The sequence below is a fragment of the Melanerpes formicivorus genome, unplaced genomic scaffold (assembly GCF_026170545.1).
Source record: "Melanerpes formicivorus ecotype bairdi unplaced genomic scaffold, bMelFor1.0.p_v2 SCAF_36, whole genome shotgun sequence".
Classification (NCBI taxonomy): Eukaryota; Metazoa; Chordata; class Aves; order Piciformes; family Picidae; genus Melanerpes; species Melanerpes formicivorus.
The window spans coordinates 2,545,999-2,572,011 of record NW_027142388.1 but is presented as its reverse complement, the minus strand read 5'-3'; the positions used below and the strand labels follow the sequence as shown (position 1 = coordinate 2,572,011).

Genomic DNA, 26,013 nt, shown 5'->3' with positions numbered 1-26,013 from the left:
CTGTCCCCGCCAGCTCTCCCTTACCGGTGGCTTTCCGCTCCTCTGCTCCTCAGAGGTCTCATCTTGTGCCGCACACGTCTTCTCAGGCACCATCCTCCCCCCTCTTGTCCCCGCTGCTCCTGGCTTGCACAGTGCTATAAATACATCCCCGTACCTTCAGCTTGGCCGGGTGGCTTCGCTGTGTCTGCGTCCGCGGGGAAAGCAGCCGCTCCACCAAGCGCTCCTGAATAATGATCGAATCCATGAGCGCGGCCGGCAGGACGGACAGCCACGGCGGGCCAAGGAAAAAACACCCACCCCATGTGTTCCCTCCCAGCCTTCACTAAATCCATGCGGCAGCCCCCCCCGCCCACACGCATGCACACACAGGCAGGGCTGGCTCAGCTCGCAGCGGCCCGGCAAGGCGAGCGGAGGTGAACGCGCTCCCGGCAGCTGCCCGGGATTTCCTGCCGCCGCCTGTGCCGCGGGAGGAGCCTGCCAGCGAGGACAAGGACAAAAGCCACCGCGGCCGCAGGCCAGAGGCAACGTCTCTCGCTCTGCCAGTGTCCTGCGGAGAGGCTGTGCACGTACCGGATGCTGTCCCAGCCGCCAGTCTAACTCCCTTTGTCAGATGGGCTTATTCAGCTGGAGGATTTCCTAGAGATCCCCACAGACACGGTCAAGACAAAGGTTTGCTGCCAGAAAGCCTCATCTTGGTGACAATGTACTGCACTTCTGTTTGTGTGTGCAAAAGTCTAATGGGTCTGGAAAGCTCCACCAAGAGCAGGGTCCAAACCTAGCCCCAGACCCCAGTCCTTATTGACATGGATCTGCCTCCACGTAGTGCAGGTCCATCTGTTGTCTAGTTCAGGCTCTATTGCAGCCTCATCTCTTAACCCAGCTAGAACAGCAGCTAATGTATTCCAGACCTTCCAGCAACCACCCAAGCTCTGAAGTGCCACCTGTGCATTTGCTAAGCATAAGAACCCAGCCTAGCATGAATAGGGAAGGCATTCAAACCTCATGCTTGGGTTCTGAAGCCAGGTCTAAGACCTGCTTCCCAGCTCTTCTAGGCAGCCATAGAAACTGAACAGGAACTTGTCTGAAACAGACAGAAGCTGATCATCTCATGTAATCACATGATTCCAGAAACTGGGGGGTTAATATCACAGCAGGCATAATAAAATCACACAGGATAGCAGCACTGGTGGTGCTTGAGGAACCTGCCACCTGCCACACAGGTTCCTGGGCAACTTTCTGCAGCCACAGTCCTGCCTCACCCTCAGCCAGAGCTCCTGCTGCTGCTCTGGGAACCACAGGTCTCCAGCAGTGGCTCCACAGAACCCAGGGCAACCCAGGGCCTCCATCATGCACCCCAAGTGTGGTTGACACCAGGTTCTGTTACAAGGTACCAAGGTACTGCAAGGTCTCCAGTAGCCTGAAGTCTCATGGCAGATGTAAGAGTGGAAAAATCTTGGAAACACCACATGCTGAGAAAAAAAGGAAAAGAAGTTTTACCTATGCTACCATCCTGCACACTGAGGGAAGGCAACCTCAGATGTTGCAGGTGCAAGGTCCTAAAGGCTGAGAAAAATAAATGAAGGGAAACTGGGAAACATTCCCAGAGCAGGAAAACTGCTGCCGTATAGCCGCTGTCACGTTGCATGCACAAAGCCCTTTCCCAAACCACCCTGGTCTGCCAGTAGCATCCTTAAATTGGGTTTTGTTCCCAATTGTTTCTGTGTGCAGCAGTCAAACTGGAGGCTTGGACTGAGATCCAAGTGTGGCAAGAACTGCCACCTCTCAGAGGATGTCCCCTTTGGACAGCTCAGTCCATGTTTTACAGCTCTGCTCCATTCCTCAGGGAGCCAATAACCCTACACCATCCTCCTAGCCCAGTCAGGCCATCCTCATGACAATATTAGGGTTTTTTTTTCCCCTTCTAGATTCACATTACTTAATCATCACTTTGCTGACTGGAAGGCTCCGCCACCAGGGTGTTCAGCTTGTGCACGACTGAGGAACAATGAGGGTACCACACTATCTGCACTGAGCAGCAAGAGGAATATTATCCAAACCTACTTTAAATAGCACAGAGGTTTCACCAGTCCTTCCACATCATAAACCATGAGAGCAGTGAGCAAACCCTTTCCCAGTCCCCATGAATTCTCATGCCTTAGTAGACCCTTGTCTTAGGGTTACAGGCCACATGGCCACCAACCACAAGCATCTTCCAAGGGCAGATGGAGACATGTTGTGTCCCCACAAGCCCACTGGCCCACTGCACCAAATCACAGCATTCTTCTGAGCTGGGATCACAGATGAAGTCAACAACGATTTGGTTGCAACAAAACCAGAGTGTTGCTGATGGTCTCGGGCTGTGCTGACAGTGTGGGAAGGAACAAGGAGATACTGCCTCCCGAGTGCCTTGAGCTCTCACACATCACACCTGCTCTAAGGACTGGCAGGCAGGGAGGAATCTCAGCCAGCAGACCATGCCTGGGAACACAGAGACCAGCTTTGAAGAACAAACCAAGAAGGGCTGGCCTTGCTTACAGAGCACCTGAAGGCTGAGTTGTCAGTGCTGTGGCTTTCAAAAATGTTAAAGGAGGGTGGACTGGTCCCAGACTCAGGATCCTCTGCCTCTCCTAGAGATGTTCATCTTGGCTCCTCTCCTATCAAGAGTAACTATACCAGAAATGACAAGCCAACAAGAAGACACATTTGTGTGCCTCTGGTGTGCCCAGACACACCCAGAGCTGTTGGCTTAGAGTGGTCTGTGTGCAACTTTGCCAGAGACAGACACAAAAAACCCAAACAAACAAAACCACCACCACCAAAACCCACAACACAAAACCCACCACCAAAAAAAAAACCCAACCCCAACCTCTTATTTTGCCCCTGTCCTTTCTAAGTGCCTCCCTCTCTTTCCATGCAGACCCTGGAAATGCCCACTGTAAACTCTGGCCTGCTCCTCTCCAACAAGAAATCTGATGTGTGACGTCCTTTAGAGAAGAAAAATAGTGCACAGGAAGTCTCACATGGTATGCAGCAAGGAAATGCATGTCTTCACTCATTCAAGACCTAGAGCAAAACCCAAGTGTTTGCATCCACTGGCTTGTGGCCCACCTGTACCTCTAAGCTCCTCTCCAGGCAGGTGCCAGCAGCAGTAGCAGCTCAGGAGGGGAGCTGGCAGCAGAATTCAGGTTTGTGATTGTCAGAGCAGAGTTCTGCCCAGTCCCAACCTGCTGACCACCTAGCAAGGGAAATGCAGACTTGGGGTGCACCAAGCCCATCCCAGCTCATAGACCAGCTCTTCTTTGTCAAACTGTGACAGCAAAAAAGAAAGGCAAAAAGCAATCTGTGAACACTGTCTAGCACAGCCTGGCTCTTTCATGCTGCTGCTGTGTCGAGCACTTGCTCACTAACAACACGGCCACGGCAGAGCCAAACCCACCCTTCTGCAACATCTCTGTCCTCTGGCTCATCAAAGTCAGCTTGGGGCAAACCCTGACCAGAGCTGCTCTAGGCAGGGATGACAGCACATGTGGGCAGAGCTGTAACTATACATTAACAGCAACAAAGAAATGTCCTACTTTTCCCTTTGTTATAAGGGAATTCTGGCCTGCTGTGCTGGATGTGGGCTTTACAAAGAGAAGAGAAAATGCATGATTTCATGGTTTTAGATAAAAACTCAGCAGAAGGCAAAATGCACCACTGGGCAGCTGCCTGGAGCACAGAAATGTTTCCCCAGAGCAGTGCATCAGCCTTGGATGGCAGGCAGGGGCAGACTCCCCACTGTGCTCCAGACCAGCCGCAGGAACAAAGAACAAGGAGATCTGCTTCACCAGCAGCACTCACCCTGGGCAGGCACAGAGACACCCAGGGCTGGGCTGCATCACGAGTGAGGAAAGCAGCCAGTGCTCAGGACCTGGCAGTGGCAAGGGGCAAAGAACTGCCACACAGCTCCCTGCAGTGGGCAGATGCAGAGGTGACAAGCAACAAGCAGCAAGGACGCAAGGATGAGTGGGGAGAAACCGATGCAGATCAGAGATGGGGAGAGGAAATTCTGTCCTTGGTTACACATACACCCTTCAGCCACAAAAATCAGAGCCACACACACCTTCCTCCTGGCAGGCCCCAGCTCCCATCAAAGCTGGGCTTTCTCCTCTGCACCCTCCACGCTGGGCTTTTGCATCAGCTCAGCAATGAGCAACAGAGATACTACAAACAGGAGCTAAATCCAGAGGTCCAGGTGTGAAGAGCTCTCCCCTCATCAAAGTGAGTGTCTAGGGGACGAAGCACAGTGCAGGGACACAGGCCCCAGCCAGCTCAGAGGAGAGATCCTCCACCTGCAGGGCAGATGGTTTCTGGCAGAGGTGCTAGGGCCTAAAGACTGCAGTGCTCAACCTCCAGACCTGGTAAACACCCACAGAAAGAAAACCTTCAGCCTGGTGCAGACAGACATTCTTGAGCAGCACCAAGTCAATGAATAGGGTCCCAACAGTGATGCTTCTGGCCAGGTTGGAGCAGCTCTGTATATCCATGGCTCAGCAGGGTCAACTCAGTCACATCACAACAGTGTTTATGTTTTACTCTGAAGCAGACAAAGCTATTTTCAGAATTTGTCACAGAAGGGAACTTTGGTTCCAGGCTGTTTTCTGCTGGGACAGGAAGGGCAGTTCCAGAGGAACCATTTGCTCAAGTTGAATAGGAGCAGCAGCAGGCAGTAAATCCATGCCCAGCTTGGGCCAGGGCAATGGAGGCTGAGGAGCTGTGGCTATCCTCCCTGCAGGTGCACAGCTGGAAATACCCACAGCTCAGTTCTCACATTCTCCTCCTGCTGCCTTCTCTGCCACTACATAGAAATTCAGTGCTGACTTCAGAGAGATGAATTGCACAAGGTTTGGACACTGCATCACAGTATCACAGTATAACTAAGGTTGGAAGAGACCTCGAGGATCATCGAGTCCAACCTGTCACCAACCTGTCTGCTGCATCAGCAGCAGAGCTATACAGTCACCTTGAGGATCCTACTGACCTGACCTAAGAGAAAATGCCTTGCTAATCTAAACTCTGAAGATTAATTTAGCCTTGAATTGGCAAACAAGTATCTATGGAAATGGTTACTGGCAGCATCAGAGCCCTGACACTTGAGCTAGGCTCCATCCTTTGACACACAAGTCAAGCTTTCTTTTCCACTCACGGATCACAGCTGCTTTGTCACATAATCCCTCCAGAAATCTACCAGATTCCATTTTAATGGTATTTGTGTTCCCTGCTTCCACTTGAAGTACCTCAGGCTTGCAAAGAGGCACAGTATGACTCATGAGATGCCTCCACTTCCAGCTCTGAAAAAGGATCAAGGACCATAAATTGCCTGCTGCCTGTTTAAACTCATGACTCCCTCTGGAGCAAACTGACAGCTCTCATCACACCCAGCTCCTCTGCTCACCATTACTGCAAAATGTAACATATGGGGCAGCTGTGGAGCTGGCTGGAGCTCTTCCACAAAGCGCCTGCTCGCTCTCCTCTCTGCAGAGGCACTTCCAGCCAGCCTGCCCTGGTGCCGTACCGACACGTTCCACGTGAGGGAGAAGCTGGCCTGCAGAAGAGCAGGTCCTGCAAGCAAGTGGGCTGAGCTCAGGGGGCATCCCCTGACCAAGGCCAGGCAGAATCAATTGGCAGATTAAGTTTGCAACCCTCGCTGCTTCCCCCCCTCACACAGGGAGACAGGCACTGGCACCTCCAGTTGTGAACACATTCAAAACCTTGGTGAAGAAGAAAGGTTTCCAAATTCCAATAGCTGGTTCAAACAGAAGGAGAAATCAAGTGGTGCAGGAAAGTCTGCAGCAGTCTCTCAGCAATTCTACTGATCATATTCCCTCTGCTTCATCCTCCAGCTCTGCAGCACAAATCAGGCTTAAACAGATTCCCTGCCTCTCACCACAAACCAGAGCAGAGCCCTGCCAGCCCCAGGAAGCTGGGAACAGGAATGCTTGGGAGACGAACAGGTACATGTGACTCCATGGCACGGATGCTGGCTGGCTGGGAGCTGTTTGGTGGAAGAAGGTGAAAGATAATGGCGATTTATCCTCTGAAATGGAAGGACACTGCTTCTCCAGCTCTCAAGGTCTTCATCCAAATGACAAGAACAGCAGCAGCTGTTGGAAGCTCTTGGTGCACATCAACACACATGAACAGAAAAAGGGTGGGAATGGGATGCTACAGAAGATCCACTTTAAAGTTACAGGTAGTGGTCCCAGTCCTGCGATCCTTACTCACCGAGTAGTCCCTTTGAAATGGAGACGACTGCTCATGTGAGTAAGGGATGCAGGATCAGGCCTCTCTACCAAAGATGAATCCTGAACTGGAGAGGACATCATGGCCTCTGAGCATTGCAAGACACTCATGCCTGGTCCAGCAGGGGCTAGCCCAAGAGCATTGCCAGGGAAAACAGCCCACACCTGAAAAAGCACACCAAGCACCAAACATGGAGAGCAAGGCAGCAGACAAGCAAAGCTGGAAAAGGGATGCTCCACTCAAGCAGGAGTGCTCCTGGTCCATCCCCAGTATGCCCATCTCAGACACTCCCAGCTCTGCAAGGTCTTTCCTAATCCTGCCGTCCTCCCAGCAGGCTCCTGAAAACAGCATTAGGAGAACAAAAGCCAACTGTACTGGGACAGCTCCCAGTCTCTGCCTGCATCTCCCAGCTACAATTAACTTAAGTTTAGGAGTAGCTGATGCCCACCAGGGAGGAGAATAAGCCCAGTCTTAGCTCACCAGGTTATTTTTTAATTCCATTAGTTAAGGGGAAAAAGGCAGCTCTGAAAAGCAGCCTTCAGTCCTGGGAGGCATCCAAGGAGACGAAAGCCAGCCTCAGTCTGTGTGAGGTGTAACTCCAAACAGCTCTGCAGACTGCACCTTCCAAGGCCAGACTGGTGCTTTCCATGACAAGGAGACAGAGTCACCTCCTCCATCCTAGGGAGTCTCCTGTAGGTCTCCCTCAAGTATTCAGACCCCCAGCTCCCACTTTCCATCCCTGCTATCAGCTGTCCCTGTGCAGTCACACTGCACTAACACGAAGCACAGTCCTTGTGTGTGCTCACAGAGATTGTAGAGGCACATAGGGACCTTCCCCTTCCTTCCTTCACCTTGCACCACCAGCCCATTTGACCAAGATGAGCCTGCTGAGAGGCTGCCAGCCAGACATTTACCCTCCTCCCTTTGTAACTGCTTCACCAAGACATGACACAGATGTAAAGTGCTGCCCCTTGGAGCCTAGCACAGGCCAGCCTCCCCAGCAAACATATTTGTGTGGCTTCCATCTCAGCTCCCTGTGACGTGCATTGGACCATCTGCCACCCCAGAGGAGACCCCTGGGAGCCCATTTCCCAGCCCTGCCATATGACCAGTCTGTACAAACCTCACTGCCCACATCAGCTTGTCCAGGGCTGGGCCCTGTGTGGAGACTAGAGTCTGCCTTTGCAGATGGATAATTAGATTCCCTTTCCATTTCCTTCTTCCTCCTGATGGTTTTTCTGGCTGGCAGTTCCCCCGCAGCCCTGCACAATCCAGCAGCATTAGTCAGAGGGAAATTCTGCTCCTTTCCTCTCCTGGATGTTGCTCTCGGTTCAGTATAAACAGCAGAGTAAAGTGTGCAACACTTGAAGTGTTTCGTTGCAGAAGCTTTTGTCCTTTTCAGGCTGGCAAAGGTCACTTTCCCTCCCACACCTGCACCGTGCTCCTTCTCCCCAGGTGACACAGAAAATGCACATGATTAAAGTGAGTGTGAGGTTGTTGGCAACGGGGAGCAATTAGCTAATTATCAGCAGGAATAAGCCCTGAGCTGCACTGAGGTTTTAGCACACTTCAGTTTATGATCAGTGCTGTAAAACAACCCTTTTGGGTAGGACCTGAAAATAAAGAAATCACACCTGACTAGCAGCAATGGTGTGAGGTGCTCTCAGCAAGAGCTCACAACACTCTCCTGCAGGAAACTTGAGAAACAGATGGGAGGAACGATGAAAGCAGGGTAAATCAACATAGAGAAGTCTGTGCCCAGATGAAACATCTGCAGTGATCCTCACTGAGCATACAAGCTGCCTGTCCTCCCCCACTGCCACTATACAGTGGCTTCCTGGGAAGTTCTGATGGGTGCAAAAGCATTCCCAGGCCCTACAGAGAGACACGCTTCAGCTCCACTTGGAAGGACAGGTGAAAAGGAGTTATCCTGCTGATCCTTCTTCACAAGAGATGCAGAGACTGAAGTTTTCAGAGATGATCTGTTGGTTCTGATCTCTTGTACACCGTAACACAGCATGTCTCCATGGACAATGTCCTGAGCCCATGCAGAGCACTGTGGGTCTCACGGACCTCTAATGCAAACCACTGAGGCCTCCAGCAGCTCCACACTGCTGCCTGGGCTGGGTAGTTTCTCCTCTCCACCTCACTGCAAAACCCAGACAGCTGCCTGCCCCATGAAGGGAGCTTCTAAAGACTTTTGGAAGATTTCAAGAGCTTGCTGAAGACTCCCTCTCCTCTGATCCATGCCAGCCTGTTGCTGGCTACCCACCAAGTGCCGGAGTGTTACCCAGCTGTGCTGCTGGCAGGCCATGAGGCCCAAGACACTGCAGCCATTGAGCAGTCGGTGCCTCTTCCACCACTTGTGGCCTGGCACACCATGCACAGCAGTGACCACACTGGATCAGAGCAGCAGCAGTGTGGCACAAAGGGTGTCACAGCCCTGGCTGTCCCCAAGAGCTCCATGGCACAGCTGTGTTGTGGGCAACAGACATAGCTATGGGACCAGCCAGGCAGACACAAAGCCTGGCAGTTTACTGCATGAAAGGAGGAGAAAAGGTAAGGGCTGCAAGGCAGCAGACAGCTGTGCTCATCCTACATTTCAAAGACTGTCAACATTTTTTTACAGCCCAAGGCTTATGCAGCTCAGGCCAGCAGAGAGAGGCTGGGGACCAGCATTCACACCTGCTCCTTGTACCCTGCCCGTGCTGACAGTGGGGCCATGGCTGGGGATTATGCTGTCAGAATAATCAAAAAGGGAATAAAAAGATGCTCTCCAACACCTTCCTTTCCCCTTCTCCCCCATCTACTTGCTCCAGCAAGCATCAAGCCTGGTTACACCTTGGCTATGCAAGTCACCACCTTTCTGTGCCCTGCAGTGTGACTGGAGTTTCACATTTGTTAAATGCTGTGATGATGATGGGAGAAAACACCATGCCACTCAAGATCTACATCAAATTCTGCTGTCAAAGGGAATTGAAAGAAACTTTCTTCCAAGCTTAAGAATAATAGTAACTGCTGTGTTGCTTCTCCCATCAAAGATGTTGACCAGTACGGGGAAAATGAGAACAGTTAGCCTGAGTCTGTAATGAGAGCAAAAGACCATCTTGGATGGAGAAATAGCTGGCTCAGTCTTAGCAGAGACCATGCTGGATAGCAGAGCTACTCATGCTCTTCCATAACGCAGGTGTGATGATGTAAGGACTGGAACTCACAGAGAGGATGACCACATGGATTATTTAACCAAGACTGATGGACACTAACAGGTCCTGATGTCTCTGCGGTACCCAGAGGAACATCCTGTCTGAGTCTGCTACAGGAAACTGGGCACTGGGCTGGGAGCTCAGCTCAATAGTTGCAGTGCTTTTCTGCAACAGAGAGGTGATGAGAGACACCACAGCACCGAGCCATAAGCCAGCGTGCCCTGTCGGCACAGCAGCCTCCCTTTGCTTTGGTCCAGCCCCTAAAGCAATCTGCCACTGATGAGCCAGGACCCCAGAATTAACAGCTACCCAGCCCTCTTTCTTTCTGTACTGTACAGAGAAATCTTTACCTACACAGCTTTTTCTTATCTACATGCTGCTTGGGGAAACCATGTACCCCCTGCCCTAGAAAGGAGGAAGATGTGCTGGTGCTTCCTGCAGAGCCCTGGTCAGCACAAAAGCACAGAGCAGACAGGGGAGATAGAAACAGCAGTGTGTGGCACGGCAGTGTCTAGGTGGCTTCTGAAAATGGTAGCAGAGGGAGGAAAGGGAAAAGGGCTAAGGAAGTACTGGCTCTGTCTAGCAGCTGAACTGCAGGACTTTGCTGCCTCATTTCACTGGCCACACCGGGCTCAGGAGGGACACCAGTCCTCTCACTCCACAGGAGGCTTCGTGCTTTGAAACAGGTTGCTTAATTCCTGGCAATTTGAGTTCGGCAACTACCCTCTTCCTGTGATTGCAGCTTCTTTCTTGGGTACACACAGTGCTTTTCAGAGCCATAAGAGCTGTTATGCTCCTCTCAGCCTGCAGCCAGGCCCTGTCACTCCTCTCAGTGATTCCTCCCTTTTGAAGAGCTGGTGTCTGTGGTGGATTCACAGCCACGACAGAGAATAGCAGAATGTGCACAAAGTTCTCCTTTCCTTCCCAACAAAATCTTCATCAACTTGCTTGGAGAGAGATGAACCTGGTTTCCCTGGAGAATAGTGCTCCTAGGTGAGAAAGGATGAAATGTTTGGACATACCATAGACAAAATGCAGCAGCAGCCAGCTGGACAAAACTGCCACAAAATCAAAAGCCTGGAGCATCCTCCACAGCTTCATGGAAGGAATTCTTCCCAACATGATCTTCTACTACTGCCCCAATCCCATCACCAGCTTCACAGTCCATCTATGGTTTTGCACACCCCAGCACCACCCACATTGCTCTGGAGAGGGCAGCTCTGAACCACTCAGCAGGCACCTCCCTCTCAGCCACACTCAGCTCTGCACCAGTGCAGTACCAATGCTGCAACCAAACCTCAAGCCCATTCTGGCAAAGAGAGGCTTTCTCCAAAGCCTCTCCTGGAACCAGCATATATAGTGCACAATTCACACACGGAGGCCTCCCTCACTTCTACAGCCTGACTTTTCTGTCACACATTGCCAAGCAGTCCCTCTCAGCCCTACTTTGCTGAACTCTTTCCAAGACATAGTTCTCTCCTCAAAGCCCCAGACAGAGTGACACTGCCATCCTGGCCCATTACAGCCCTGCTCCAGTCACCTCGAGGCCACTGCTGGGCACTTCATTGCAGGGCACACACCCAGCCTGGGCACACAGCTTCAGACCACACACAGGGCATGGGGCAGCCATGCTGATGAGCACTGGGATGTGAGAGGCCAGGAGACTCCTGCCTCCTGCAGCTACTCAGCCCACCAGGAAAAGCTGTATTTGGGCAAGCAGGACCTGCTCCAAAGACCTCCCACAGCGAAGGAAGAAACAGCAACTCTGCCACTGGGCTCCCAGATAGCCCCGAGCCAGAGGAGGCTCTGAGCAGTGCAGGGGGCTGGGCACAGAGCCCCCATTCCAGCTCCAGAGCTGACAAACATCCTGCTGTCAGCAGTGCCTGCTACAAAGGCTCATTTGTTCTGACACACGAGCCCCTTCCAGGCTGCTGCCCCAACACATCTTCTTTATTGTGCCCTCCTGACCCCAGCAACAGGCAGAGCTCGGGGCTGAATGGCTCCTTTCTGGGATGCTGCTGGGGCTCACACACAGGAGACTGCAGATGGGAGGACACTGCCAAGGTCCTGAGCCCTGCCAAGCAGCAAGCACTGGCATCATGTGTCCTTCACCACTGACAGCAGCACAAGCCTCCTTTGGGGCTCTGCTGGCCCAAACCCTTTCACAGACATGGCAGAGCTCCTCTGTCACCCAACCAGCCACAGTCACCTGCCACTGCATGCCAGTGCTGCAGGCACTGCTGCAGGATGCTGAGCAGAAGGGACAAAAGCAAAATTCCTGCTTGTCTGTGCACTTTCATGTTGTTCCATCATGTACAGACCTGGAGACAACTCTGAGGCAGGAAGGAGGAAAATGGGACTGTAAACTCTTGTCCCTACCATGACAGTTATCATGGGGGATGTGTTTCCAGTCCCTGCTCCCAGTGCAACAGGGAAGAGGGGCAGGAGGGATGAGAGAAGTCTCTTGGCTACATCTCACAAATGGTTAAACTCTCCCCATTTAGCAGTAGGGAGAGAGGATTTATCTCCAAGCAAGAGCCTTGATACTACCTGGGATGAGGCCAAGAGAAAAGCAAATTCCTCCAGTGAACTTACCCCCCCCCCCATACAGGGATTTTCCTCTACATGCACAGGGACATGAGAAAAGACTGCTTTTATTTTCCCACCCATAGCCCAACACAGCTCAGCATCTCTTCAGCTTGAGCCAGAAGACAACTGGGCTGAAGGGGAAGTGGCTGGACTCCCCCACACAGCTTGTGAGACAGTGCTTAGAGGCTCTCCTTCCTGGAGCACACAGGCATTTACTCAAGTCCAGTGCTGTGCCTGGCTGAGCAGCTCCAGAAGCCAGGTTGGATCTGAGCTTGCTGGACACTGGCAGAGACCAAGGACTCCAGGCTCCAACTCTGCAAGAGAAAATCTTGGCCATTTCAAAGCAGCAGACATCAAGGCAGGAGAAAGAGGGGCCCTTTGCCATGTCAGAAAGGAGAATTCTCTGGTAATTTCTGCAAGCAGCATGGCTGCTTCTGGTTTCCCAAGGTCCCTGCCACTGGCTGGGACTTGAAGCTGACAGCCCAGCTGCCTTCCACCCCATGCTCCAGATCCTTGGCACTCACACTGATATCTTCACTCCTGGAAATCAAAGCCTCTGAGAGGGCTCTGATCACCTTTTCAGCTGATTCACAGGGGCCTCAGATACAAAGATCCCAGCAGGGACACTTCCATCCATACCTTCAGCACCTACACAGGATCACATTGAGCACATCTTCAAAGGCCTCTTCTCCAGCTGTGATTTTTGGTCTTTGCTCTGTTTTCTCCTTCCTACTTCGCCCTCACTCCAGCATGCAGAAAGAGGAGAACATAAAGCCCCCACATCCACCTTGCACAGCCATATTGCCCCTCAGCTGTGGGGCTGGGGAGCACCATACTGCAGCCCAGCACCCAAGTATGACCCTTCCTCACACAGGGTTGGTTCCCAGCACTATTGCTGTTCTTCCATGGGGACATTGGCCCCACCAGCACAAAAGGGGCCACATCACACTCCCTGCCCTGCCCTCTCTCTGCAGAGTTCACAACTGTTGGAGAGAGCAGCACAACAGCTTAGACATTGCCAAGCAGCCCTCAATCCTAGTAACTGAGGTGAGACATCAGGATTTCCCAGGGCTGGAGCTGTCTTTCCACTACCCACACTCAGGGGACTGGCAGACTGCAGGAGGCCTTGGAGTGAGATCCTACCCTGTAGGTGCCAAGAGCACTCCACTGAGTGGGAAGCAAGGGCTCCCTGGAGTCTCAGCCCCTCGCCTGCGTCATTCGAAGTGTGGCATAAGCTGTGGCCACGGCTCCAGATGCTGCTCCACCTCAGAGCTGGAGATGGATGAGGTCATCCCCAGTCTGCAATCACTTCCATTCTCAAATTGCTCTCAAGACTGTGCCACAGATTAAAAAGTGTGGGATGGGTAGGGAGGGAAACCCGAATCCGTGGAGCATGTTCCCCATTAAGAGCTCAACACTTCATTAATCTCTGCCTCACAGTTGCCTGCCATCCAAACCCTCCACTCCCCCTCCTGCCCTTGCAAGAAGCAACCTGGCAGGAGCTGTCTGTAGCTAATAGCAGGGTATGGCCCAAGCTGAACTAGCCTCAATCCCCAGCTCCTCAAATGCATCCAAGCAGAGCCATGAGGAGAAATCACAGTTTGGTGCTGTCAGACTACCTCAGCCACACCACTTTGCCTTGTGCCCAGCTGCAGATACTGGCCTTCAGATGCCTGCACTGCAGGAGCCCAATTCTTTCTGCCCACACACACAGTGCTGGAAATGGTTTGCAATGGTAACTGGTTCTACTCATGCAGCACTGAGCACCAACATCACAGTGCTGTGGCCTCTTCAGTACAGCCTCATTCTCCACTGCTCAGGTGGCCACACTAGCCCAGGTGAGTTCTTCCACCTGGATCAGGCAGTACTTAACCCACTGCCTGAGGGACCAGGCTGAGCAAGGAGGATGGAAATTCAAACCAGCAGCACAGAGGAATCTTCAGGAAAAGAGCCTTGCAATGGTCACATTTGGCCAGAAGAAACCAGACTGACAGTTCAGTGGCATCATTTTGAAAACACATTGACCACAGATGAATCAGTGCTTCTTTCTTGGAAGCTCTAAACTGACCACAGTATCCAGCACTGCCTCAAGCAGTAACAGCCAAGACACATCACTCACCCACAGTTCCCTCCTTCATGGTCATGTTTCTTTCCTCTCACCCCTGAGTCTGCTCTGCACAGGAAGGCACTGAGGTTTTGTGGGTCTCTTCCAGAACTCCCAGTCTCACTGCAATGACAGCCATTGGATGGGGTCACTTCAGCAGCAAATACAGCTGCTGACCCACCTGCTGTCTGGACTCAGCTCAACTGCAGCCCATGCACAGGGTCTTGGCCTCATGTGTGCCACAGAAGCAAGTGGCCAAAAGAACACAGGGCACTACACCTTCTCCATACTGTGAGTAATGGGAGCTACAGCAAATGCAACAGAGAAAGAAGCAAGGGGCAGAGTGTGCTTGAGTGAGCAGCTATGGATCACATGCTGCATGTTTCTAGGGCCTTCCTTGAAGCAGATGGAGAACTGGCATTCAGGACCCTGTGCTAGTTCCTCTTGATCACACAACATCTCTGGGGCTGAACAGTGGGAGCAGTGTAGCATGACTCCTTCCAGAGAGCCCTTTGCTCCTCAGCCTCTTTCCAGAGGCCAGCCCTGCATATCAACCAGCTAAAAACACAATGAAAGCAAGACCGGGGCCCCATCCCTGGAGGTGTTTAAGACCAGGCTGGATGAGGCTCTGGCCAGCCTGATCTAGTGTGGGGTGTCCCTGCCCATGACAGGGGGGTTGGAACTAGATGATCCTTGTGGTCCCTTGCAACACTGACTGATACTATGATAAGATCTTTCATCCATGTGAGTTTCAGACCTTCTAGAAGCAGTGAGCACCAGAGAAAGGAACCTCTCTTAAGTCCTGACGCACATCTGAGCTGTACAGGCGGCTCCTCTTCAGCACAGACCAGGAATAAGTACGCTGCAGCACAGAGAAGTTTCAGTACAGGAACCAGCAGGCTCTTACTACCTGGCTGCTTTCCCACCAGTTTCTTTCTGCTAATTCTGTTTTCACATCTAAGTTGGTAATATGCCACCAGAAGTCATCAGCACAGTGAGGTCCTGGTGGGGAAGCAAATGTCCAGCAGACAGGTTGCCTTGTCAGGGAGATAAGCCACAAACCCCCTAGCACACAGTGTCTGTGAGCTCCCAACAGAGATGAGATGAGCAGGGTGTGGTTCAACTGCCCCCCCTGAGAAACACCAACCACTGCATGGAAACAACAGGTCTGAAGCTGGGCTAAGGGGATTCCTGAGGCTCAAACACCTCTGGAAAGCTTCAGTTGTGGCATGAGTGACTCACCGAGGAGTGGAGCCACTCCTTCATCAAGGTAGCTGTTGTCTATCCTTCCTAAAAAGCACAGCCTCCAGACAGAAATGCCTCCAAACAGAGCTTCAGCTCTGCAACCTCAACAGCAGCAGTGGGGAGAACTTCATTACCAGCCTCCCTGCCAGCCCTGGCTGGGACAGTGATGCCTGCCAAGCCCTCCAGGATCACGGGAGAGAAGGCATTCAGGAAGGGTTGTGCTCTGCACCCAGACACCCTGGAGAGCTCCGAGCCACATTCTCTGTCTCAAACCCTCCCCCCAACACCGTTTGTAGGAGACTACTGCTCGCTCTACACTTCACACTTGTCCAGCACTCAGCTTCTCCTTGTGTGCAGGAGTGGGCAACCATTCTGTGTGCTAACAGCCCTACATGAACAGTGCTGCAAGTGAGCACAGGCACGCACTAATGCTCCCACAGAGTTTTCAGAGATGTTGGTTTTCTGTTTTGTTGATTTGTGGGTTTGAATTGCTCAATATCCACATAAAAGCCATCCAGACTGAGAGCAAAGGCTTCACCCAGGGCAGCTTAATAAAAACCAGGCTGCACTGTGTTTGAGGAACTCACAGATAAGATACAGGTAAACATTGAAACCCACACCCTGTATTTCCAAAACAATTGGCTGGAAAGATCCACTGAGTGACTGGTGAATATCCTGGATAGCAAGATGCGAGGGCAGGGGAGAGATGCTGTGAAATCATTTAGTATATTATAAGCAACAAAAAATAACCTAATTAAAGAAAAACCTCTCTTCCCAGGCAAACCAGGCTTCCCCTCTGCAAAAGGAATTTCACAGGCATAAGGACATCAGTGCCCTGGCAGAGCTAGGGATGAGGAGGATTCTCTTTTCCTTTCACTATTTCACTGCCCATGAAAGAGCCTAAAGAGTTAGATTTTAAAGGTGAAAGCACCCACCCCCAAACTGCAGGAAGCCCAGTCAATACAGATGTTCTTTCTATAGCAAACAGAAGCTTTGCTGAACTTCTCTCCAATTCTTTGCCCTGCTACTCTTGCTGTCCTTGGCACACCCAGAAAGAGCAAGGCATAGGAGGAGTTCAGCCAAGTAAGAATGGCCTCAGTTAACACTAGTACAAAAGTTGAGAGATCTGCAATAGCAAAGTCTGTGTGAGTTTTTCATGCTGTGAAGAGTCTAGGTGAAGCAGAGACAGGCATATGGGATGCAGAAGCATCCAGTCTCTGGGCAAAGCACTGCCTAGCTTGTCAGATATGTCATCTGGGGATCAGAGTGCAGATACATGCTCCCAGAGAGCACATCCCCATGTGCAGGGTGCTGAACTGGAGCAAATAGGCTACCCTAGCCCCAAAGGGCTTGCAATCAGAAGCCTACAAGGAGGCTCCATCACTCCTGAGCACAGCTGTGATATTTTCAGAGCCATTTTCACAGAGCTACAGCTCTTACTCATTTTTTGAGACAGAGATGAAAGGGCCATTCAGAGCAACCTGACACCTACATCCTGCAGTATTTTTCTTCACCAGCCCTTTTCCTGGACCTAATCTGTGGACCACAGCACATGAAAGACAACTCTAAGCCTGCCACCAGGTGTGTAAACTCCTCTGCAGCAGCCTGCTCATAGGAGATGGCAAGAGCTCTTGCTACACAGAAATTTCAATCAGACAGAGAGATGGTGGGGAGACAACAGTGGCAAGGCTGCTCACATTTTGCAGGAGACAGGGACCAAAGCCCTAAACTCTGCAGAAGGTCATTAAAGGACACATTCTAAATAATACTGCCCCACTCCTCCTAAAATCCTTTCCACCTTAAAATAACTTCTCCCCTGAAAAACTGAGTGAGAAAGCAATCATGAAAGGTTAGTGACCCACAGAAGGTTAGGGATACAGCCAAATCACACTGAAGAGTTCTCAACAGTATCTCTTCTTTGGAGACAACACAGCTGTGACACTGGTCTTGCTGCTATTTCAGTCTTGATTTCCACTATAAAGTCTATTCAGAGTCACCAATTCATCTCTTCTTGCCCTGTAGCAAACTGCAAATGATGACTCATTAATACATGCTAATGATGACTCATTAATACAGTGCTGACCCAAAGCAACAGATAATGGTAAACTCCTTGCTCTTGCAGATTTTTTAGTGCTATTGCTGATTTCTTCCTTTTCTGGGCTCCACCTGAAAATAACAAACACTGTGAGATGTAAGATCAGAGACATTAACAGAGAAAGCACTGGAAGAGCAGAGTCTGGAAGACCTGAGAAAATGTCACCTTTGAAATGACTGCAATGGATTTCTGGAAGTCAGAGCAACAAAACTGGAGTAAAGAGGCCATTAGACAAGACAGAAAGTCATTTGACTGTAAACTCTGTAGCTGTTGGATACACAAGGCATAGCAATGTTCCACATTTGAAAGACCTTGGAAGCAATGGAGGGGAAAGATTGCATTTGCTAGACAGTGGGTTTCTACAAGGCAACCCAAAGGAAACAGCCACATAGGTAAGACAGGAGAGCAAGGCAGGACAGGGAACACTCAGCTCAGTCAGTGGGTTAGTAGAGAGCCAGCACTGCCAAGCAATGTCAGCTCAAGTGACAGCCACAGCAGGCCAGGAGTAACTTGCCATTCACAGCGCTTTAAGAAGAACAGGGTGCAAAATCAGATTAGATATCCATGAATAGCTCTTGGGACCTGTAGCACAGCATGAGGTTGGCTTTATCATTTTTAAAAATCCAAGGCTATCCAGCAAATCTTCAAGCAACTCCCACAGCCAGTGTCACATACAGAATGGAGAGGGAGTCCCAGTCTGGGCTGCAAGACCTAACAGCAACCTCTTGGGATTTATTCTCTAGTGTTTTGCTGGGGGATCTAATGCCACTGTCTCTTGCAGGCCTGGCACAACATGCCATCCCCACACAAACATGCTAAATGTCACACAGTACTGGCCAGACTCAGCAGACTGAGTCCACACCCCACAAAACCCACCTTAACCCGCAGACGTAGTCCTGTCCCCAATGCAGCTGCCCTGCTGCCCAGAGTACCTTCATGTGCCCTCAGACTACAGGCAGTCAAGTTCTTTCCCTTCTTGTCTCCAGTCTCAAGGGGGTAAGAAGGGTGGGGAGAAATCTGCAATGTGAGCATTTCTAACCTCCAGTGCTGAGGGACAGGGAAGGATAGAAGAGGTCTGGTTTTATGGTCAGAGGGAACTTGCTCCCTAACCTGCACACCTCCCACCTCATAGCCCAGCTTTAAGACATGTTGATGGGACTCCTTCCTGATGTAATTCTGCCATAAGGCTCATTTATAAGCCACTGCCTTACAAATACAAAGCAGGATCTGCTTTTCTCTGTGGGAGAAAACACATGCTGGCCTATTACTGCAGCATGCCAGCCAAGAGGTGGGTGGATGCCCTAATTATTTTAGTTTTTGAAAAATAAGAATGAAAAATAGTTATTTGTCATGAGGGAAAAGCCCTAGGGGAGAAGCTCTAGGTGCCTAATACACACAGATTCACTGGGGTCACAAATTAGCTCAGTCCTTGGCCATACACAGGGCATCTGAGGGAGCGAGAGCAGGGGTCTCATGCAGACATTTCCTGGACATCCACTGTCATTGATATCCTGATAGAGGGGATCTGAATCCTCCAAAAGCACATCTCTCTGCTGTGGGCTGTACTTGCAGGGCCACACTTCAGTACCAAACACACGAGTCAAAGATGCACACTCTGCACAGAAATACAAGATGGTTCATTAGGCTTTCAGACTAATGAGCCCCAAGATGTCCTTGTTAGCAATCCCATGCACACTGTACTGCTGCTGCATGACAGGCAGCTCAAATCACACCATCCCTTGTTTACCAAGAGAACAATTCTGCTATTGCCTGACACCTGCCCATGACAGCGGCACCACAAGAGGAGCACAGAGATGGTCAGATGACATTGGCCTTTCAAACAGGGCAGTAAAAGGCCTGGCACTGGCTGGAACCTCTGAGCAGCTGCTAAGGACCAGCCCAACCACCTCAGACAGAAAGGCTTTCACTGATATTAATGAGAGCTGCTGGAAATAAAGCCATCACACAGCTATGAGATTACATGCAGCCTCTGGTCCAGCATCAGCGTGCTGAACAGAGTAGGCACTGAGGAAGAGAAATGCTGGGCTGCATCCAGTCACTTCAGGTTTTGTTTAAACTGCTGTGAAGATGAATGCCATGAAGCTGGGGAGCTGAGTGTGGAAGGGCAGGGCAGATGAGGCCTATCCAAGTGACAAGAGGACTCACCCCTGCTGCATGGTGATGGTTAGGAGGATCCCAAGTAGATGGGTGTGACAATACAAGAGAGTACACAGAAAACATGCCTCTAACCTGCTCAGCAATGTGGGCCTGCTCTGAGCTTCTCAAGTGTCAGCCCCAGGGCTGCCTGCAGCCTAGAGCACATCCAGAGTGCTGTGCTGCTCAGTGGACCTGGAGTGCTTCCCAAGCATGTGCCTGGATTAACAGCCATGTAAAAGCACCAATAACTGTCCTCTGATAGCCACTTTCCCTGTAAATACAGACTTTGGCAAGGGCTCCTTTCACTGGAGGAGAGCTCTTTGAACTAAGCAGAGGAAGAACAAAGGTGTCAGTCTTGGGAGTGAAACACCAGCAGCTGCCCTGCTGTGAGCTCCAGGCTCCAGAGCACTGCTTCAGTTGTGTTGCAGAAACCATCTGCAACATCAGGACTGTAAGCACAAGCAGGGGGAGATGAGAGATCATCTCGGACAGCATCTCTTGTGCTGTCCTGATGACACACTCTTGCTCATCTCAGCACTGTGCAGTCACAGCAGCAGGGCTTTGCTGCAGGCCAGTCACATCACTTGAAGTTTAACCCCTGCTGCTTTGATTCAGCCCACTGCCTACAAAACAGGGAAAACATCAGCTCCTGAAGGCTGTGATGCTTCTTCCATTACTGTCTGATCCCAGCTGGCACCAGCTCCTCTGAGCAGCAGGAGCCTCTGAGGATTTATAGGATCCCAAAAGCCATAAACCTGACTGACATTTTTTATGGCAGGCTTTGAGCAGAGGAAAATTACTACTGGTCTGGATAGGCATTTCCAATACTGCTTATCTACAATTCCAGGACTTCATATCACTTAATATTCAATGCAGACACTCAGGAGAGCTTTAAAATCAACAGAACCCACAGCCAAGGGGACCATGTATGCAGAGCAAGCAGACAGCAGATGCCTTTGTGATTCATATTTCACCTAAATATATAATTAACATAGTATGTAATTTATTTGAAAATAAAAGTGGATGTAAGACTGCAGGATCTAAGGAGACTTCACATGTGGATGTATCACAACAAGCATGAGCTCAGTGCAGCAGGCAGGATTAGAAGAGTTCCTACACTGAGGAAATAGCCAGGAGACATTGTAAAAGGCTGAAAATGAAGTGACTTGCTTGAAGTGTGATCTTAAAAGTAACTGCAATACAAAGTAAAGCAGCAGACAGTCTGGCCTGTGCTCTCCTGTACATCCACAGCTCCAAACACCAGGGAATGAAAAAATGAAACAGTCACAGGAGCCCAAAACATATCTGCACCACCAGGGGCTTTGCCTCACAGAAGGCACAAGGAAGACGCTAAGCCCGTGAAGCCTCTTTTCCCACAAGACGCGTGGATCTTTTTCCCCTCCCTTGCTTCTGCACTGAACATATCCATAGGTCAGTGGGATGGGCTTGCTCCCCATGGCCAGTCTCCAGGAGCTAGCACTCATAATCCTGCAGTTTACTTGCTCAGCCTGCACTCCCAGATCCCTGTTCCCCTGCCAGGAGTCATTCTGGGAGAACAGCAGCAGCTGCCCCAGGCGGGGTCAGGCAGAGACAGGCCATCCCAGCTCCACACACACACCCTGGACACACTTGATAACAAGCTTCAAAATAAACAGGGCACTCCCAACCTTCCCAGGAAGAGCAAAGTGCTGAGCTGAACAGAGCTGGCAAGAGAAGGACCGCAGCTCTCCTGCTCCTTGGCTCTGAGCAGTCCCACAGCAGAGTCAGCGTTGTGGCACACAGGGACAGGAACAGGTCAGCCACTGTGCTGCCCCTCTCTCCCCATCAGCTGACTGCAGGGTGAGCACTTACTGCTGTCAGCTGTGCAGAAAAAAGGCCCAAATGTCAGAGCGGTGTGAGAAGCTGGAGTGCAGTTAACAGCTTCCCATTGCGACCAATTTAGACCTGCACTGGCTGAGATCCCCCAGAGCCCTAAGCTAGCCCAAGATCCTCCAGCATGCTGCACTGCTGAGCGTTTGCCCTGAGCCTACCCTAGCCCTCACCACATGGCTGATGCAATCTGAAGGCTGCACAGCTTTATCCAGGCGGTTTGTGACATCTTGAGCAGCCTTGCCGTGTGCTGCCCTGCACAGCAGGGCTACATCCCTCCTGTAGAGCTGAACTTCAGGCTCAGCTTCTCTTTTTTAATGTTGACTTCAGGAGTGGACAGTTGTACTAAAGCCAGAAATTAAACAATTCTCCTCCCTTTCTTGGCACTGCACCCTTGCAGATGCTTGTGCAGGGTTTCACTTCCTCTTCAGCTCCTGCCCAACACTCAGCCAAGCTTTGCTCATCACCAAGACAGTCCCTGTAGTCCTCCAGTGTGCTCCTTTCCCCGCCACCTCCAGCACGTGGCTGCTGTGACACTGCTGGCATAACAGCCACATGGCCAGGGGCTGGGAGTTACAGACTGAGTGAAGGCACAGCAGTCTAGAGCTGAATATTAGCAGGGTGTCACAGATTGTAATTAATGTACTGGAAATACAGGTGTGAGAAGAAATGAAGAGTATTAACCCACTCAGCCCTCAAAACAGAAAGGACTCTGGAGTCAGGAGTGACAGAAGATCTCAGTCCTTGCAGCCCAGCCCCTGGCATAGTACTGCATATACAACCTTTCCTCTCAACACACTCAGTGCCACCTTCCACTGTTCATGGCAATCTGTATTTCTGAGATACTGAGTGATGAACAGCAGCACACATGCTGATGAGGAACACATGTTCTGGGGTCTGATCCCAGCTTTTCTGGTGCACCACACACAAATTCAGCTCCTGAATGTTCTTGTGGGAAGAAGATGACTGCAAAACTCTTCACAGCTCCAGGGATAATTCTCTGGGAGAAAAGGAATGTCTAACAGCAGGCATTTTTTCCTGTGCTTGGAGGCTAACCACACTGTAGACACACACAGACAAAATCCAGCCCATATAGGAATTATTCCAGTATGCCATGAAACAACTTGCATACACTTCACAAAAATCTGAGTCACCCAATGTTTTAGACATGCCACATGTTTCTTTCATGAGTATTAGAGGATTGTTCTGTGTGGTTTGGCTGTCTCTGGGAAATCTCTGCCTTTGGCAAGAAGGGGACAAAGTCTTAAGTGTTGGGCAGGCAAGAAAGCTCTACAGGTAAGCAAAGAAGGTGCCCTCCAGTCAAGCTACTTGAACTAGAAGAGAAACAACAGGAGAGGAGCTCTCTTGGCTTGGGTAAGAGACAGCTCAACAAGAAGTGCTTGAAGCATTAAAGATGAAGCAGAGCTCTCCAGGTTTGGTTTCAGCACATAGGAGCAGCAGCTGCAGCATGGTTATAGGAGCCACCGCTGTGGGCCATGGGTGCTAGGGAAACCTCTTGGATTGAGCATTTAAAACTAATTTGGCAAAGATCTAAAGATAAGCAACAGGGACCCAACCTACCCTGGCACAGCAAGCAGCCAGCTAGGTGAAGGTAGAATCTCTGCTAGACTGTCCATTTTGTTGAGTATTTAAAGAATAGCAACGTGGACTGAAACTGAGGGTGGGAAGTGTGGGCTCTAGAAGGTACTGAACTCCACCAGTTGTGGAGGACTTGCCTTTCTTAAACTCTAGCAGTGAAGTGTCATATTGTAATTATTGCCATAAAAATCAAATGAAGAATGGTATCAGTGTGAGGTCAGTACCATTTTTGATGGTGTTAAGCAGTTGTAAGAGGCTCCTTGACTTTGGTGACTGAAAGTGTCAAGGGACTGGATTTCTCCTTCATTCAGATAGCAGCAGTGTTTTCATCTCTGCACTTGTGAGCTGCCTTTTGTAATGCCCCAGCAAGCTGTGACCCAGCAGCTGAGCAAGTGTCACAAGCACCTCCTGGAGTTAAATGAGTGCGGCTCCTACATAAGCATCAGCAAGGATGAAGCTGCAACATCTGCCACGCTTACGGATCTGGCTAACGTGCCCAAGCCAGTCCTGTGCAGTTCACATGAGCAGCAGTTTTGGACTCACACAAATGTGTGGAAATTCAAGAGAGAAAAATCCCTGTGCAGGAAACAGTTCTTCTTTTCATAAACTACAGTTTGCTACTTGCACTGAGAGGGCTGAACCTCTCCCCTGCCTTGCCCTAACAATCATTTCACCCATCTGGAGCATAAATAATTGAAGAGAGACACCACCAGCAGCAGGAGACAGGGTCTGTGCCCAGATCTCCAGTAGCTCTGTTTCACCATGCAGGCCATGTGCTGACCTCTTTTTAGAGCCCTTTTTCAAGAAGCCAAGCAGAAAAAGAAGGGGAAAAACCTACAAGAAAGAAGTGTCCAAGATGGACTTCCCTCCCCAGACCAGAATAGCCCATCTGTGCAACACAGAGGCCTCCTGCAGTAGGACTGTTTAGACAGATGCACAGTGGAAGGACAGGCAGGGCTGAACCCCCCGACCTGCTGTAGTCCCACCCTGCTCCAGACACACTGTTCTGAGCACTGACTCTTTGCTCAGTTTGGAGGGCAAAAGACCAATGTTGTCTTTTGAAATGGGCCAAAAAAAATTCCTGAACTACATAAGGCTTTTTACAGAGAAGTGAAAGCTTCCACTCCTGTGCTACGTCTGGCCAAGATACACTGGGACACCAGAAAAACAAGCAGAGATGTGCCGCTTTGAAAGTGTTTCCAGTACGGACCTCCAGATTCTGTGACTAATTTGCTACTCGCTTCCTGGCAGGCATCAAAACTGGGATTGGAAAACAGAGAGGTTGGAAGAGACATTAAGATGGGGAGTCAAACAGAACCAGCCTCACCCAGGGCGATATGTGACACAGTAAGAGACTATCCAGCTGTGGTGAAATATCCACTCGCCAGCTGCAAACATCGTTTGCTTTCTCCGAGAACAAGAACCCTCACCACAACCACCCAGTCTGCACTGATACAGAGCATGACAGACAGCCCAGGAACACAGAACCATACTGCCACTCCCAATGACTCAAAGAATCAAAACTAGAAAACAACTGGTTTAAATCTGAGAAAATGCAAAAAGTTGGTCTCCCAGCCCCCGTGCTTTCCTGCACAAGCAAGCAGAACTTTCCTCCAGCCACAAGACTGCAAGAGCCATTTTTGTACAAAAAGCCACTTAGGTGAAAGGTGACAATGCCACAAACACAGTGCAGATAGGAATCCTCCAGACTCTGAGGGGGCTGTCTAATTACCAAGATCTGCTTCTGGTCATTGTAGCACAATTGCTGCACAAGGGAACTCACCAGTGGTGATACTCCTCATTACATCTTTCACAGAACTCAGCTGATTGATTTTCACTACAGAGGTACCCACACAGAACCTGAAGGTCAGTTTAAGGTCATCATCAACCAGCTCAAGACACAGGAATCACCACTCCTCCCTCCTCTTAATCTGCTCTTTGTCATCAATAGCTGACTCCACTAGAGTTGCCCTCAGTGTGTCAAGGGCATTATCTACAAGTATCTTGGGTATCTCCATGCTACACAAGTGTCTCTTTTTCAGGGGGTACACTTTCTTCTAAGCCCACCTGGGCTCTCCATAAGCACAGTAGAGAAAAGGCAGTTCAGCACTCAGTCACAAGGAACTGGGAGACTTCCATCAGCCAGTGTCCCCTGGTAGATGAAGCTAAGGTCAAAGGCTGACCTCAAAATGATGCTCTTTGTTGGCACAGATGCTATTTTAGATAGAAGACATGGCTGTTGTTGTAATATCTACTGTTCCAAGAATGATGGAACTCTCTCCATCCTTTTTCTCTTTTTTTTTTTTTTTTAAAGAAAAAAGCAAAGGGGTTTGAGTACAAGATCTTAAGAGATAAACCTGAGATTGTCAACAACTGAAACACAAAGGCAATGAATCAGGAGTTCTCAGTGCCTTGCAATGACTTGCACTGAAACCATTCCTCCAGTCAAACCACCTGTTGCACACTATCTTCTCTCTACACAGTACCCCCTATATATATATTTTCACTTATATGCAGACCACTTCAAAATATGCTGAAGTAGAAAAAAAGGACCAAGCTGAACGCAAAAGGCACAGCCCTGTAATTTCAAACCCACTGAAAGAACTGGATCCACCAGATAGTCTCTGCTCCCACACCCAAACAACCTTGCAAGTAGATGGGGTGGGGAGAAATCAGCTTGGGAATGACAGGTTCCCATCCTCCTGATTTAAAAAGAAACAATGACTTCAAAGAACATTAGAAACATGGACCTGAATGAGCAGGAGCCAGCTTCAGAGACAGGGCAAAATAACACCTCAGACAAACACAAGCTAACAACACAAGCTAGCAGGCATGTTCTGCTGGAGTGCACCAGGACACTCCAGTTTAAC

At 50.3% G+C, this 26,013-nt stretch overlaps 1 protein-coding gene across 3 annotated transcripts in view; it reads right to left on the bottom strand.

Annotated features, from left to right (window-relative positions):
* SEPTIN5 (septin 5) overlaps positions 1-26,013 on the bottom strand; it is a 43,185-nt gene that overhangs the window by 14,461 nt on the left and 2,711 nt on the right. Inside the window, exon 1 of one of the 3 annotated variants that reach the window (XM_068157295.1) lies at positions 155-291. The exons of 1 other annotated variant lie outside the window; for it this stretch is intronic. In XM_068157295.1, the coding sequence (XP_068013396.1) occupies positions 155-244 (90 nt within the window). In that variant the 5' untranslated portion in view covers positions 245-291. Of the gene's footprint in view, positions 1-24; positions 132-154; positions 292-26,013 lie in introns of those variants that run through there. One more of the 3 variants, XM_068157296.1, reaches the window with a different exon arrangement.